Source organism: Capricornis sumatraensis, chromosome 5, assembly GCF_032405125.1.
Source record: "Capricornis sumatraensis isolate serow.1 chromosome 5, serow.2, whole genome shotgun sequence".
NCBI classification, from domain to species: Eukaryota; Metazoa; Chordata; class Mammalia; order Artiodactyla; family Bovidae; genus Capricornis; species Capricornis sumatraensis.
Genome location: NC_091073.1, coordinates 15,184,465 through 15,200,617, shown reverse-complemented (window position 1 = coordinate 15,200,617; position 16,153 = coordinate 15,184,465). Strand labels below are relative to the sequence as shown.

Here is a 16,153-nt window from a genome sequence, read left to right as displayed (position 1 = left end):
TTTGGGGCATATAAATGTTCACAGTGGTTTCTTTGCGTTTCTGTGATATCAGTTGTAACATCTCTCTTTCATTTGTAATTTTATATATTTTAGTTTTCTCTACTTGTTTCTTAGTCTAGCTCAAGGTTTGTCAATTTTGTTCATGTTACAAAACAATAGCTCTTAGTAGCAAGAGAAGATTGATGCCTCAGTCACTGACTTGGCTGGTCTTCTTTTCTCTTTGCAGTGTTATTTCCTTCATGCCCTGCTGCTTCGAGATACAAACTATTTTTAAGAAACTTGGTATTGATGTGAAGATCTTCTTTTGAATATGGTGGAGTAGAAGGACCCTAAGCTCACCTTCTGAACACACCCAAATCACCATCTGAAGAACTATCTGCAGAACAACCATCATTGAAAAACACTGAAACCTACTAGAAAAGATCCTCTACAACCAAAGACATAACAACAACTAAAGCCCATCCCCCCAGGTGGGTGACCCACAGATAAGAGAATAATTATATTACAGAGGTTTTCTCATGAGAGTGAGATTCTGAGCCCCACATCAGTCCTTCCAGTCCAGAGGTCTGGCAGTGGGAAAATATGACCTTTTCCATGGTTCTTCTAGTTTCTATTTCACTTATTCCTTTTCTGATTTTATTTCATTCCTTCTGTGAACTTTAGGGTGAGTGTATTCTTGAGGTATAACATTGGGCTGCTTATTTGAGATCTTTCATAATGTAGGCCTTTGTCACTATTAACTACTCTCTTATAACTGTTTGTGCTGCATCTCATAAGTTTTGGTGTGTTGTGTTTCCACTTTTGTCTCGAGATATTTTTTGATATCCCTTTTGACTTATTCTTTGACCAAATGGTTGGTCAGAAGTATGTTATTTAACTTCCACATATTTATGAATTATACAACTTTCCTTCTATTATTGATTTCTAGTTTCATATCATTGTGGTCAGAAAAGATACTTGATGTGGACTTCAAGTTTCTTAAATTTGTTAAGACTTCTTATGTGAACTAATATAAGATCTATCCTGGAAAATGTTCCATGTGTACGTTGAAAGAATGTGTATGCTGTTGCTCTTGGATGGAATGTACTGAATATGTCTGTTAGATCCATTTGACCTATGGTGTTGTTTAGGTATGCTGTTTCCTTATAGATATTTTGTCTGAATGATCTATCCATTGTTAAACCTGGGATATTGAAGTCACCTACTATTATTGTATATGTCTATTTCTCCCATTTAGATTTACTAATACTTGCTTTATTTTTAGGTACACTGAAGTACCTAAATTTTGGTGCATTATATATATATATATTTTTTTTGGTGCATTATATATTATCATCTTGATGAATTGGCCACTTTATCATTATATAGTAACCTTTGTCTCTTTTGACCATTTTGACTTAAAGTCTATATTGTCTAATTGTAACCACTCCTGCCTTCTTCTCATTGCTGTTTGCATGGAATATGTCTTCTCATCCCTTCACTGTCAGTGCATGTATGTCCTTAAGTCTAAAATGAGTCTCTTGAAAAGACAGCATATCACTGTCCGATCTGATTTTTTTTAATCCATTCAGACACACTATATCTTTTGATTGGATAATTTAATTCTTTTATATTTAAAGTAATTGTTGATAGGTAAAGAGGTAAAGAATCTCTCTCTTCAGGAGATGCAAGAGACATGGATTTGATCCCAGGGTCAGGGAGATCTCCTGGAGCAGGAAATGGTAACCTACTCCAATATTCTTGCCTGGAATATTTCATGGACAGAGGGGCCTAGTGGTCTACAGTCCATGGGGTTGCAGAGTCAGACACTACTGAGTGAGCACACAGGCACACAGGATTTGCTATTGCCATTCTGTTTGTTGTTTTCTGGCTGTTTTGTAATTCCTTTGTTTCTTTCTTCCTCTCTTGCTGTCTTCCTTTGTGATTTGATGACTTTTTGTAGAGGTATGCTTTGAATCCTTTCTTTTTATGTTTGTTTTGTATACCTGTGCATGCGTGTGTGCTAAGCTGCTTCATTCGTCTCCAACTCTGCAACCCTATGGACTATAGCCTGCCAGGTTCCCCTGTCCATGGGATTCTCCAGGCAAGAATACTGGAGTGGGTTGCCATGCCCTCCTCCAGGGGATCTTCCTGACCCAGGGATTAAACCCAAGTCTCTTAAGTCTCCTGCTTTGGCAGACAGGTTCTTTACCACTAGCACCACCTGGGAAGCCCTTTGTATATCTACTACAGGCTTTTTACTTGTAGTAATCATGAAGCTTTACATTATTCATCCTATAGACCTAACAGTCTATTTTAAGTTTATAACAACTTAACTTCACCCACAAACAAAAACTCTACGCTTTAACTTAACTTCTCCTTCCACATTTTGTGTTATTAATGCCACAGTTTACATCTTTTGTTCATATTGTATCCATTAACACATTATTTTACTCACAGTTATTTTTAGTACTTTTGTCTTTTGCTTTTATATCAGAGTTAAAAGTGATTTATCTACCACCATTACAGTACTAGAGTGTTCTGGATTTGACTATATTTTCATCATTACAGTAAGTGTCATACTTTCATATTCTTTTCATTTGTCAGCATGTTTTTGTTACAACTCAAAGACCTCCCTTCAGCATTTCTTGTAAGATAGGTTTAGTGGTGAATAACTCTACAGTTTGTTTGTTTTGGTCTGGGAAAGTCCTTATCTCTCCTTCATTTCTGAAGGACAACTTGAAAGTTTCTTTAGTATTCATGGCTAACACTTGTTTTTCAGCACTTTGAATATGTCATCCCACTCTCTACTGGCCTGTAAGATTTCTGCTGAGGAATCTGTTGATAGTCTTATGCAGGTTCCTATGTATGTGGGATTTTTTCCTCTTGCTGCATTTAAAATTCTTTGTCTTTGATTTTAGTCTTATTATGTGTTTTAGAGAAGATCTTTTTGTATCAAAACTCTTGGGGAAATCTATGAACTTCAGGAACTTCAATGTCCAAATTTCCACCCCCCCACCCCGCCCCCAACAATTGGGAAGTTCACAGACATGACTTCTTTTTTTTTTTTTAATTTTTAATTGGAGGTGAATTACTTTACAATATTGTGGTGTTTTTTGCCATACGTGGATGTGAATCAGCCACGGGTGTACATGTGTCCCTCCTTCCCAAACCGCCCCCCTCCCCACGTCTCCCTCCCACCCCATCCCTCTGGGTTGTCCCAGTGCACTGGCTTTGTGTGCCTGTTTCATGCATTGAACTTGAACTGGTGATCTAGTTCACACATGGTAATATACATGTTTCAATGCTGTTCTCTCAAATCATCCCACCCTCACCTTCTCCCACAGAGTCCAAAAGTCTGTTCTTTCCATCTGTGTTTCTTTTGCTGTCTTGCTTATAGGGTTGTCATTACTATCTTTCTAAATTCCATATATATGCATTAATATACTGTATTTTTGTTTTTCTTTCTGACTTACTTCACTCTGTATAACAGACTCCAGTTTCATCCACCTCATTAGAACGGACTCAAATGCATTCTTTTTTATGAAGTGAAGTGAAGTTGCTCAGTCGTGTCCGACTCTTTGCGACCCCATAGACTGCAGCCTGCCAGGCTCCTCTGTCCATGAGATTTTCCAGGCAATAGTACTGGAGTGGATTGCCATTTCCTTCTCCAGGTTATCTTCCCAACCCAGGGCTCGAACCCAGGTCTCCCACATTGTAGACAGAGGCTTTACCGTCTGAGCCACCAGGGAAGTCTGTTCTTTTTTATAGTTAAGTAATATTTCATTGTGTATATGTACCACAAGTTTCTTATCCATTCATCTGCCAGTGGACATCTGGGTTGCTTCCATGTCCTAGCTAATTGTAAACAGTGCTGTGATGAACTTTGGGGTACATGTGTCTCTTTCAATTCTGGTTTCCTCAGTGTGTATGCCCAGCAGTGGAATTGCTGGGTTGTATCAGCCATGATTTATTTAAATAAACCTTCTGCCTTTTTCTTCCTCTCTTCTCTTTGGATTCCAACAATGAATGGATTGTAACATTCGATGGTATCCAATAAAGCATGTAGGCTTTTTTTTTTCACTCTTTTTCATCCTTTTTTCTATTTATTTTTTAATTATTTATTTATTTATTTATTTGCTCCTCTGAATGGATAATTTCAAATGTATTGTCTTCACAAGTTCACTGATTCTTTTGCTTGGATGAGTCTGCTATTGAAGCTTTCTATTGAATTCTTCAATTTAATCATTTTGTTCTGCAATGCTAGGATTTCTGTTTGTTTTTAATGGTCCTTGTTTCTTTGTTGAACCTCTCATTTTGTTCATTCATTGTTTTACTAATTTTGTTTGTCTGTGTTTTATTGTAGTTCGCAGAATTTTGTATGAAGATTATTTGAAAGTATTTATCAGGTAGTTCATTGACTTTCATTTCTTTAAGGTCATTTATTGGAGCTTTATTAGTTTCCTTTGATGGTGTTATGTTTCACTGATTATTCATAATTCTTGTGACCTTGCATTGTTGTCTACACATTTGAAGAAGTAGGCACCTCTTACAGTCTTCACAGATTGGGCTTAGGCAGGAAAAGGCCTTCTCCAGTCACCTTGTCCAGACATTGTAGGTGAATTGTCTGGTAGATTCTGAAGATGAGCTTGATGCTGGAGTCCTCAAGTGGGCAGGCCTGGTGCCTGGGTCTGTGGCTGGGCTGGACTAGTGCTTGGTTTTATAAGGGTGGGCTGGCATTTGGGTCCATGGGGTAATAACCCTGGCCCCTGAAGTCCTGGTGATGGACTGATGCAAGAGAATTTGGCCTAAACCTGGGGCTGCTGATACTGGCCTGAAGGTTGGGTCCATGAAGTGCAGCCTGACCCTGGGGCTGGCCATGTGCCTGGGTCCTCAGGATCCAGTCTGGAATCTGGGGCAGGCCAGGAGCCTGACTCCAAAGGAACCAGTCTGGAGTCTGTATCCATAGAGCCCAGCCCAGCACCTGGGCAAACAAAGAGCCTAGGTTCATAGGAGCAGGCCCAGTCCTGGAGTAAGGCAGGAACCTGATTCTGCAGGAGACTACCTTGAGCCTGGGGTCTCTGGTAACTGTCTTGTTACTAGGGTGACGCAAGAGTCTTGGTTCATTGAAGCTCACCTCAAGGCTGGGTTTGCAGAGGCGTGGCTAGTAGGGTAATACCAGCTTCATAAAATGAATTGAGAAGAATTCCCTCTTTTACTGTGTTCTAGAAGAGATTATATAAAATCAGTGTTAATTCTTTAAATGTTTGGTAGAATTCTTCGGTGAATCTGTCTAGACCTGGGAATTTTTCTTTGTAGGGAGATCTTTAAAATTAAAAATCCAGTTTTCTTTTAAGTTACAGGACCATTCAAATAATCTGTTTCATATTAAATGGACTACAGAAGTTTGTTTTTTGAGGAATTGTTTCATTTCATTTGAGTTGTCAAATTCGTATGTGTGAAGGAACCTTGGTATAACTTTTTTATTGGTTTCTATAGATGTTACATTATGTATACATAACTTATGATAGTTCAATAGTGGGTGTTTTTTTTCCCAGTTTGAGTGAAGCATAGAAATCTTCATATCCCCTTACCCTGTCATGTATAATGATCTTAAATATTTTCACTAAATACATTTAGAATCATATCAGACAGTGGTTTAAAAATCAAACATAAGTTTTAAAAACCAAAGAGAAGTCTATTATATTTACCAGTTTTTTGCTTACTGTGTTCTTTTTTCCTTCCTAATGTACCAAGGTTCCTTCTCTTATTATTTTCTTTCTGTTTAGAGAACTTCCTTTCACCATTCTTTTAAGGTACGTTGTGTAGGTTGCATCTTTTCATATTCCCCCCAGTAGTGCACAAAGTTACCTTTAATTTCTCCACACTGTCCTCACTAATTCTTGTTATTTTCTGGAGGTTTTTAATAGTAGTCATCATAATAGATGTGAAATGATACAGCATTGTGTTTTAGGTTTGTATTTCTCTAATGATTAGTGATGTTGAACATCTTTTCATGTGCTTGTTGGTTGTTTGTATACCATCTTTGTAGAAATGTTTCAGTCCTTTGCTCACTTTTAATTGGGTTATTCGCTTTGTTGTTGTTGAGTTGCAGGAGACTTTTAAAAACATATTCCAGATTAACCCTCATCAGATCTATGCTTTACAAATATTTTCACCCATTCCACAAGTCACCTTTTCATTCTACTCATTGTGTCCTTCAATGCATAGTTTTTGAATTTGATATAGTCCCACAAAAGGGCTTAGTTTAAAAATTAGTACACTTAAAACAATTTCCCACCTCTTCTCTTTCTCTCTTTCCCTAGCTTATTTTAAATTTGAGCTACTTAGTATCTATAGGCCAGATTACTGAAAGAAATTTCACCTAATTAACCTTTTTAAGAAGGCACTGCATCTCTGTGGTTTCTGATTGTCATAGTATTGTAAGAGTTTCCATCAATTGTGCATATCTTTGCCGGTTTTTGTGTTGGACATAGAACAGACTGGTTCCAAATAGGAAAAGGAGTCCATCAAGGCTGTATATTGTCACCCTGCTTATTTAACTTATATGCAGAGTACATCATGAGAAATGCTGGACTGGAAGAAGCACAAGCTGGAATCAAGATTGCTGGGAGAAATATCAATAACCTCAGACATCCAGATGACACCACCCTTATGGCAGAAAGTAGCCTCTTGATGAAAGTGAAAGAGGAGAGTGAAAAAGTTGGCTTAAAGCTCAACATTCAGAAAATGAAGATCATGGCATCTGGTCCCATCACTTCATGGGAAATAGATGGGGAAACAGTGGAAACAGTGTCAGACTTTATTTTTGTGGGCTCCAAAATCACTGCAGACGGTGACTGCAGCCATGAAATTAAAAGACGCTTACTCCTTGGAAGAAAAGTTATGACCAACCTAGATAGCATATTCAAAAGCAGAGACATTACTTTGCTGACTAAGGTCCGTCTAGTCAAGGCTATGATTTTTCCAGTGGTCATGTATGGATGTGAGAGTTGGACTGTGAAGAAAGCTGAGTGCCGAAGAACTGATGCTTTTGAACAAGTGTTAGAGAAGATTCTTAAGAGTCCCTTGGACTGCGAGGAGATCCAACCAGGCTATTCTAAAGGAGATCGGTCCTGGGATTTCTTTGGAAGAAATGATGCTAAAGCTGAAACTCCAATACTTTGGCCACCTCATGTGAAGAGTTGACTCATTGGAAAAGACTCTGAGCTGGGAGGGATTGGGGGCAGGAGAAAAAGGGGATGACAGAGGATGAGATGGCTGGATGGCATCACTGACTCGATGGACATGAGTTTGAGTGAACTTGGGAGTTGGTGATGGACAGGGAGGCCTGGCGTGCTGCAATTCATGAAGTCACTAAGAGTCAGACATGACTGGTGACTGAACTGAACTGAAGGTGTATCTTTTATTCACTTAATATGAATACAGGAATTACTAACCAGAGAATAATAGCTTTAACCTTGGGCCATTGGTCTGGCAGCTTTATGTCTGGAAGGGAAAGTAAATTAACCTGAGTTTTTATCTGCCTCTTGTAGGCAATATTCCTGTGTATTAATTATTTCATGAAAATGTACCTATATAGTCTATTTTCCACTATCCCCCAGGCTTTTCTTCTTTGTTGATTTGATTCTCCTGTAGTGATTTTATAGGAAGGCTCACGTTTTTGGAGCCATTTTTGGATTGTACTTAAAGCTGACTATTTAAGCTGTACTTAAAGCTCACATTTTTGAGCCATTTGGGGCTGTACTTAAAGCTAACTATTATTGTCTATTTTTTTTTCCCTAACCATTGCTATATTTTGTAACCCAGATTGCCAATGATTTTCCAAATAGCAGCTTGCCATTTGTATACCAAATAGTAATGCCATTTGTTACTGCCCAGGAATCAGCTATTACCAAATATGATGTGAAAATTTACATGAATGTAATAGTAGCTTCTAAATTCACTGCCTAGCAAGCTATCCCAGAAGCTGTGAAACTGAATGGCTCACAGATCAATCTAAGGTGTTTGAGGAACATCTTTATTAAATCAATTAAATATACAACAAAAAGCAGGGGGGAAGAGATGCGTAAAACACTTGGGATAAGATATAAAAAGGTTGGAAGGGTCTTATTATCTGAGTTATACAAGTTCATATATCCTCTCTCTCCCTCTCTGCAGTGTCAGCATTCTCCGCTGATTGTGTGGTTTTGAGAATGAAAGTTAAGGTCTTTCCAAGGGAAATCAACAAATACAAGATAGCTTGTGTCAGTGACGTCCACTTGCTCCAATCAGAGAGATGCAGAGGGACACGTAGGCCTGACTGCAACTCTAACTCATCAACTAGCCTGATAAGCTACTCAGGATTTTGTTTATGTTTCTTAATTACAGGACCCAAAAGATCAGAATGGGTGTCAACAGTAGGTGACCCAATTAAAATTTTAAACATACAAAGTGCTTCAAGAGTGCTTCATGAATATTTAATATCTATTTGGCCCTTCAGTCTCTTCCTAACTATGTTTAACACTCACATGGGCTGCCGTCTATGGGGTCACACAGAGTCGGACACGACTAAAGCGACTTAGCAGCAGCAGCAGCAGCAGCAGCTCTATTTACTTTATCTATGTCTATGATAACGTGTTTCACAAACTATTTGCTTCTATACCTTGCTTCATAAATACTTCTCATTTTACATGTCCATCTCTCTTTAGTTTTATATAGCCTTTTTTGTTTCTCTTATTTTCTACAGCAGAATTGAATATTTATAAACAATAGAGCTAACACACATTATAGAAAATAACCATTAAGGAGGATGAAACCTCTCTCTCTCTCTCTCTCTATATATATATATATATATATATATATATATATACACACACACACACATACACACACACACATATATATGTATATGTATCCCCAAGATGCAATTAATGAATAAGGCAAGCAAGAGAATTGTGCATGGTATGTTGCCATTTGAATGGGAAAAAGTGCTCACACATTTCTATTTGGTAGTATTTCTCTGGAAGGATATAGAAGAAACTGATAATGGTAATTTCCTCTCAAGAGGGTCATTAGAGGGCAGGTATATCCTTTTGTGCCATTTTCAATTTTCTAGGACACACATATAAGGTCAATTGAAAAATTAACTGATTATTTTTTAGATTTCTTTATAAAAAATACTAAATAATTTTTCTTTTTCTATACATAGGTATCAGAATGGCATCACAATTTAACTTACCAGAAAATACAGATGACTGGACAAAAGAGGATGTAAATCAGTGGTTGGAAAGTCATAAAATTGAACAAAAACACAGAGCAATTTTGACTGCACAAGATGTGAATGGTGCAAACTTGAAGTACTTAACTAAAGATCACCTTGTTGCTATGGGCATAACATTTGGACCAGCTATCCAAATAGAACATCTCTTCAAAGAGTTGCTGGAGACATCCTCTGGAGATCCTTTCCAGACACGTAAGAGTGGAAAAGGCAGTAAAAGTGTTCCTAAAACACAGGAGAAAGATGGAGGGACTTCAAAACAAAAGAATAAAAAGAAATCAGATACGGTTAATGACTCTACGGTGAGTACAATTACTAAAGGTTCTAAGTCACTGAAAAATGAGTTCATGGAAGATGAAATAGATGACACAAAGAAAAAGCAGCCATCCACAGAACCGACATGCATGGCATACCCTTTCGATGAATTCAGTGATCCATATCGTTACAAACTGAATTTTAAACTACAGCCTGAAACAGGACCACTCAATCTCATTGACCCAATACATGAATTCAAAGCCTTCACAAACACAGAAACAGCCACGGAAGAGGATGCTAAAATGAAATTTAGCAATGAGGTTTTCCGATTTGCTTCTGCTTGTATGAACTCACGTACCAATGGCACCATTCATTTTGGAGTCAAGGACAAACCTCACGGAACAATTGTTGGTGTGGAATTTACCACCATCACCAAGGAAGCCCTCATTGACCACTTCAATCTGATGATCCACCAATATTTTGAAGACCACCAGGTCCAAAAAGCAAAGAACTGCATTCGAGAGCCAAGATTTGTAGAAGTTTTACTGCCAAATATTACTCTATCTGACAGATTTGTTATTGAAGTGGATGTTGTTCCAAAATATTCTGAATGTGAAGTTGATTATTTCCAGATTAAAATGCAAAATTATAGCAACACAATATGGAAACCAAGTCCAAAATTCTCAGTCTTTGTGCGAGATGGGGCCAGTTCTAAGGACGTCATGAAAAGTAATGCAGATTTCAAAGCGTTTAAATTAGATTTGAAAAGACTGGCAGAATCTAGGAAAGAGGCAGAAGAGAAATGCAGAGTGAAAATAAATAAAAAAGAGAGCGAGGGGCCAAAGCTTGTTAAATTGTTGACAGGAAATCAGGATTTGTTAGATAATTCATACTACGACTGGTACATTCTTGTGATAAACAAATGCCACCCTACACAAATCAAACACTTAGATTTCCTAAAGGAAATTAAATGGTTTGCTGTGTTGGAGTTTGATCCTGAATCTGTGAGCAAGGGTGTGGTCAAAGCATTCAAAGAAACCCGAGTAGTAAATCTTCATGTCCCAAGTTTGTATATGGAGGGGAAAACCACAAATGAGAAGATTACTAGTCTGAATCTTTATCAACAACTCAGCTGGATTTTCTGCAATGGCCGGTTAGATCTTGACAGTGAAAAGTATAAACCTGTAGATGCAAGTTCCTGGCAAAGAGAAAAAGCGTCTGAAGTCAGGAAACTGATTTCATTTCTTACCCAAGAAGACATAATGCCAAGAGGGAGGTTTTTGGTGGTATTTCTATTACTCTCCTCTGTTGACGACCCAAGAGACCCACTCATTGAGACCTTCTGTGCTTTCTACCAAGATCTCAAAGGAATGGAAAATATATTGTGCATTTGTGTAGATTCACGCATATGTCAGGGATGGAAAGATCTACTTGAAGCAAGATTAACAACCCAGCAAGATGAATTATCAAACCAATGTGTTTCTTCTTTAAGTCTTGAAGAAATAAATGGAACTATTCTTAAGCTAAAATCTGTGACTCAATCTTCCAAGAGATTTTTACCATCTATTGGTTCATCTACTGTCCTTCTGAAAAAAGAAGAAGATATCATGACTGCTCTGGAAATTCTCTGTGAAAATGAATGTGAAGATACAATCTTAGAGAAGGACAAAAAAAAATTACTTGAATTCAAAGCATTGAAAGAGGAAGATTTTTATCGAGGAGGCAAAGTCACATGGTGGAATTTCTACTTTTCTTCTGAAAACTATTCTTCCCCTTTTGTGAAAAGGGATAAATATGAAAAACTTGAAGAAATGATTCAAAGAGGGGCAGATTCTTCTAAGCCGACATGTGTCAAAATTATTCATCTGTATCATCATCCAGGCTGTGGTGGGACTACGTTGGCTATGCATATTCTCTGGGAACTAAGGAAGAAATTCAGATGTGCTGTGCTGAAAAACAAGACAGTGGATTTTTCTGAAATTGGAGAACAAGTGACTAATTTAATAACCTATGGGACAACAAATAATCAGGAATACTTACCTATATTACTGCTTGTTGATGATTTTGAAGAACAGGATAATGTCTATCTTCTGCAAGCTTCTATTCAAACAACTGTAGCTAATAGGTATATTCGATATGAGAAACCTCTAGTGATCATCCTAAATTGCAGGAGATCACAGAATCCTGAAAAAAGTGCAAAGATCTCAGACAGTATTGCCCTAATACAACAACTGTCTCCCAAGGAACAGAGAGCTTTTGAGCTTAAATTGAAAGAAATTGAAGACCAACATGAAAACTTTCAAGATTTTTATTCCTTCATGATTATGAAAACCAACTTTAATAAAAAGTACATAGAAGATGTGGTCAGGAATATTCTGAAAGAACAAAATATTTCCACCAAGGAAGCAAAGCTTTTTTCCTTTCTGGCCCTTCTTAACTCATATGTGCCAGATACCACCATTTCACTATCACAGTGTGAAAAGTTCCTAGGAATCACAAACAAGAAATCTTTCTGGGGAACAGAAAAATTTGAAGACAAAATGGGCACCTACTCTACAATTCTAATAAAAACAGAGGTGGTAGAATGTGGGAACTACTGTGGAGTACGCATTATTCACCCTTTGATTGCCATTCGTTCCCTGGAAGAATTGAAGATAAGCTATGACTTGGATAAGAGTCAAATTATGCTGAACATGCTAACAGAAAATTTGTTCTATGATACTGGAATAGGAAGAAGCAAATTTTTAGAAGATGTGCAAACACTGCTGCTCACAAGACAGCGCAATGAAAATGAAGGTGAAACAGGAACTTTGTTTTCCCCATTCATTGAAGCATTACATAAAGAAGAAGGGAATGTGGCAGTTCAAAAAGTATTACGTGAAGGTACTCGTCGGTTCAACCCAAATGCATTCATTTGCCAAGCCTTGGCAAGACATTTCTACATTAAAGAGAAGGACTTTCACAGTGCTCTACATTGGGCAAATCAAGCAAAAGAGATAGAACCTGACAATTCTTATATCTCAGATACACTGGGTCAAGTCTTCAAAAGTAAAATAAGATGGTGGATAGAAGATAGTGAAAGAAACAGGAGCATTTCTGTTGATGAGCTATCTGGTCTTTTGGATTTAGCAGTATGTGCCTCAAATGCATTCAAGGAATCTCAACAGCAAAGTGAGGATAGGGAGTATGAAGTTAAGGAAAGGTTTTATCAGAAGTCAAAAAGGCGGTATGATACTTACAATATAGCTGGCTATCAAGGGGAGATAGAAGTTGGGCTCTACACAATCCAGATTCTCCAGTTCATTCCTTTTTTTGACAGTAAAAATGAACTGTCTAAAAGAGATATGATCAATTTTATATCAGGAAGTACAGATATTCCTGGAGATCCAAACAATGAATTTAAATTAGTCCTCAAGAACTTTATTTCTTACCTAACCAATTTGAAATTTTCTTTGAAAAAGTCCTTTGATTTTTTTGATGAATACTTTGTCCTTCTAAAACCTAGGAACAATATTAAGCAAAATGAAGAGGCCAAAACTCGGAGAAAGGTGGCTGGGTATTTTAAGAAGTATGCAGATATATTTGGCCCCTCAGAGGAATTACAGTACACAGATTTTTGTCCAAAGCTTAGTGTGCCGCTTCAGGTAGAGCTATATCGGAGAAGCCTGGAAGTTTTAAAAGCAGACAAGTTTTCTGGACTCTTGGAATATCTAATCAAAGCTCAAGAAGATGCTATACACACCATGGAAGATATAATGAACAAATATACTTTTCTCTTTGAACAATGCACTGTCAGAACCCTGCTAAAGGAAAAGCAAAATTTCATCCTGGCCAACATCATTCTCTACTGTATTAAACCGACCTCCAAAATAGTGAAGTCAATTAAAAAACTGAAAAATCAGCTTCGAGAAGTCTTACTACAAGTAGGAATGTCATATCGGTATCCAGAACCTTATTTCCTAGCTTCCCTCTTATTCTGGCCAGAAAACCAACAACTAGATCAAGATTCTAGACTAATGGAAAAGTATGCTCGGTCACTGGAAAATTCTTTTCGGGGACAATATAAGCATATGTATCGTACAAAGCAACCAATTGCCTATTTCTTTCTTGGGAAAGGTAACAATATGAACAGACTTGTTCACAAAGGAAAAATTGATCAATGTTTTGAAAAGACAGCTGATATTAAGTCCCTGTGGCAGAGTGGAGATGTATGGAAGGAGACAAAAGTCCAAGAGCTTTTGCTTCGGTTAAAGGGACGAGCTGGAAATGACTGTTTATACATAGAATATGGAATCAATGAAAAAATCACAATACCCATCACACCTGCTTTTCTGGGTCAACTCAGAAGTGGTAGAAGCATAGAAAAAGTATCTTTTTACCTGGGATTTTCCATTGGAGGCCCACTTGCTTATGACATTGAGATTATTTAAGAGTTTGGCCTTCTCGCTCCAGGAATATGGACAAGATACCACTTAATTTTTTAGATCCAAGATGTATACTTATTATTTTATTGGAGGATAATTGCTTTTCAGTGTTGTGGTGGCCTCTTCTGGGAATCAGTCATAATTACCGCTTCCCTTTTCAGTCTCCCTCTTCCCCACCCCCCACCCATTTTACCCATTTGGGCATCACAGAGCACCAAACTGGACTCCCTCTGTTATACAGCAGTTTCCCACTAGTTTCCCATTTCGTACATGATAGTGTACATACGTCATTGCTACTTTCTCAATTTGTCCTACCCTCTCCTTCTCCCACCATACTTTAAGTTAGCAGATTTATAGATACAGCCTCTAGTTTTTTGGCCCTGTGCATACAGTATTTATATTGCCTCATAAGCATGTTGTAAGTCCCACATAGACTGTGGTGAAAAAGCAAGGAATGAGAGATGTGAAAACTATCAAATATCTTCCTTGCTTTGGACAACACCACTGAGGGCAGAATAAGAAGGAGCCGGATGGAATTGGGCTTCCCACGTGGCTCCGTGGCAAGGAATCTGCCTGCCAAGCAAGGAACACAAGAGACATGCATTCAATCCCGGGGTCAGGAAAATCCCCTGGAGAAAGAAATGGCAACCCACTCCAATATTCTTGCCTGGGAAATCCCATCTACAGAGGAACATGGCAGGCTACAGTCCATGGGGTTGCAGAAGCGTAGGACACGACTTAAAGACTAAACAACAACAGCATGGAAGGGATGGGAAGCAGTGAATGTCATCATTCAGCTGCACAGAAACCCGCCATTCCTTCAATTAACCAACCAAGGCATGGACTGAGGAAGATTGTTTACTTTCTTCTTAGACGTGAAAATTTTTCAGAATCAAAAGACAATGGTTATTGTACCAAGACATTACAATATCTGCAAAACCATTTCACAAAAAAGGTGAAAACCTCTCAGCAACAACATTTAATCTTACTGGGCAGACTGGGAAGGTACTCTGTACTTGGCACCGAAGGATCTTTCAAAGCAGAGGACCAGTTCTCTGAAGGTTATACCCATAGAAGTATGCAGATCTTACCAAAGTAGATTGGAGAAGCAGGCTTCCTTTTCATGAAGTAGGTGACAACTGAGCAGAAGTGAATTTTGTTTCTATAGCTAAGAAGCTCATAAGCTTCCAAACAAACAAAAATACAGCAAAATTCCAAAGCTAAGGAATAAAAAGGACTCTTGTGAAAAGACTAATGAGTCCCCAATCCAGGGGCTCCCATTGTTCTAGCAAGTATACATATAACCAATGCACAACCAATGAGAGGTAATCAAAATGTCGTTTTCCCTAATAGAATTGTGGACCTGGGAAATCATCAGTGGTTGCTAAAACCGATTTAAAAAAGAAAAAGCTGATAAAGAACTATAATAGATGAGTCAAACTGTCCTAAATCCTGATCAGTACTAACATTGCTGAGAGAGAAGCAGACATTAGTGTCCTGGAAGCGCTATAGGAGTGCACACTGTAACCCTGAGACAGTCTCACCAAATAAATGAACCTGAATCAAATCTAACCTCTGGCTCTCACTTCCAATTTAAAGGAAATACAGACATTGGATATGTTTCTAAGTAATTATGTGTATGGGAGATGGAGATGGATAAAAGAGAGTATATGGGCATTATAGCTGCAACAAGATTGAACCAGAGTTAACAAGTGCTGTATTATGAGGACATGAGAGGTCATCAGACTCTGCTCTTCTCTTTGGACTGTGCTTTTGAAGTGTTCTGTTATAAAATATTTGTAAAACAAACAAGAAATGCTGTTTGTTTTTGCCTCAACAATCCCATTCAACTTTTTTCACTGGAGGGGGTTTTTCCTTTGCTCCTGCATGAAATTTCAGCTTCATAACTTATCTACTCACTCTTGGCATAAAATAGTCCTCTGTTCAAATAGTTTCAATTTAGAGTTGAGAAGGTCAAGTCACAATAATTTCTCTGGGGCCACTTTCCATACCGTTCCAAGTTTTGTTCTGCTCTGAGAGAAATAGTCTCGGTTGAAGTCCTCTTACCTTCCCAGGTGATCCTTTTGAACTCAGACCAGCTTAGGCAGGTATGTGAGAAGCACTTATGGATGTTTGTTCTACCATTGGTACAGAGTGCATTTAATGTCCAGTCTTGAGAACAACATGCCTCATATAGTCAAGAGGATACATCAAG

The 16,153-nt window shown here is 38.0% G+C and overlaps 1 protein-coding gene across 1 annotated transcript; it reads left to right on the top strand.

Annotated features, from left to right (window-relative positions):
- The first annotated feature begins 378 nt into the window (after nucleotides 1–378).
- LOC138080046 (sterile alpha motif domain-containing protein 9-like) lies at nucleotides 379–15,746 on the top strand. The gene is made up of 2 exons (XM_068972925.1): nucleotides 379–470; nucleotides 9,191–15,746. The coding sequence occupies exon 2, from the start codon at nucleotides 9,199–9,201 to the stop codon at nucleotides 13,942–13,944; it is 4,746 nt and encodes a 1,581-aa protein (XP_068829026.1). The 5' UTR covers nucleotides 379–470; nucleotides 9,191–9,198; the 3' UTR covers nucleotides 13,945–15,746.
- The last annotated feature ends 407 nt before the right edge of the window (nucleotides 15,747–16,153 follow it).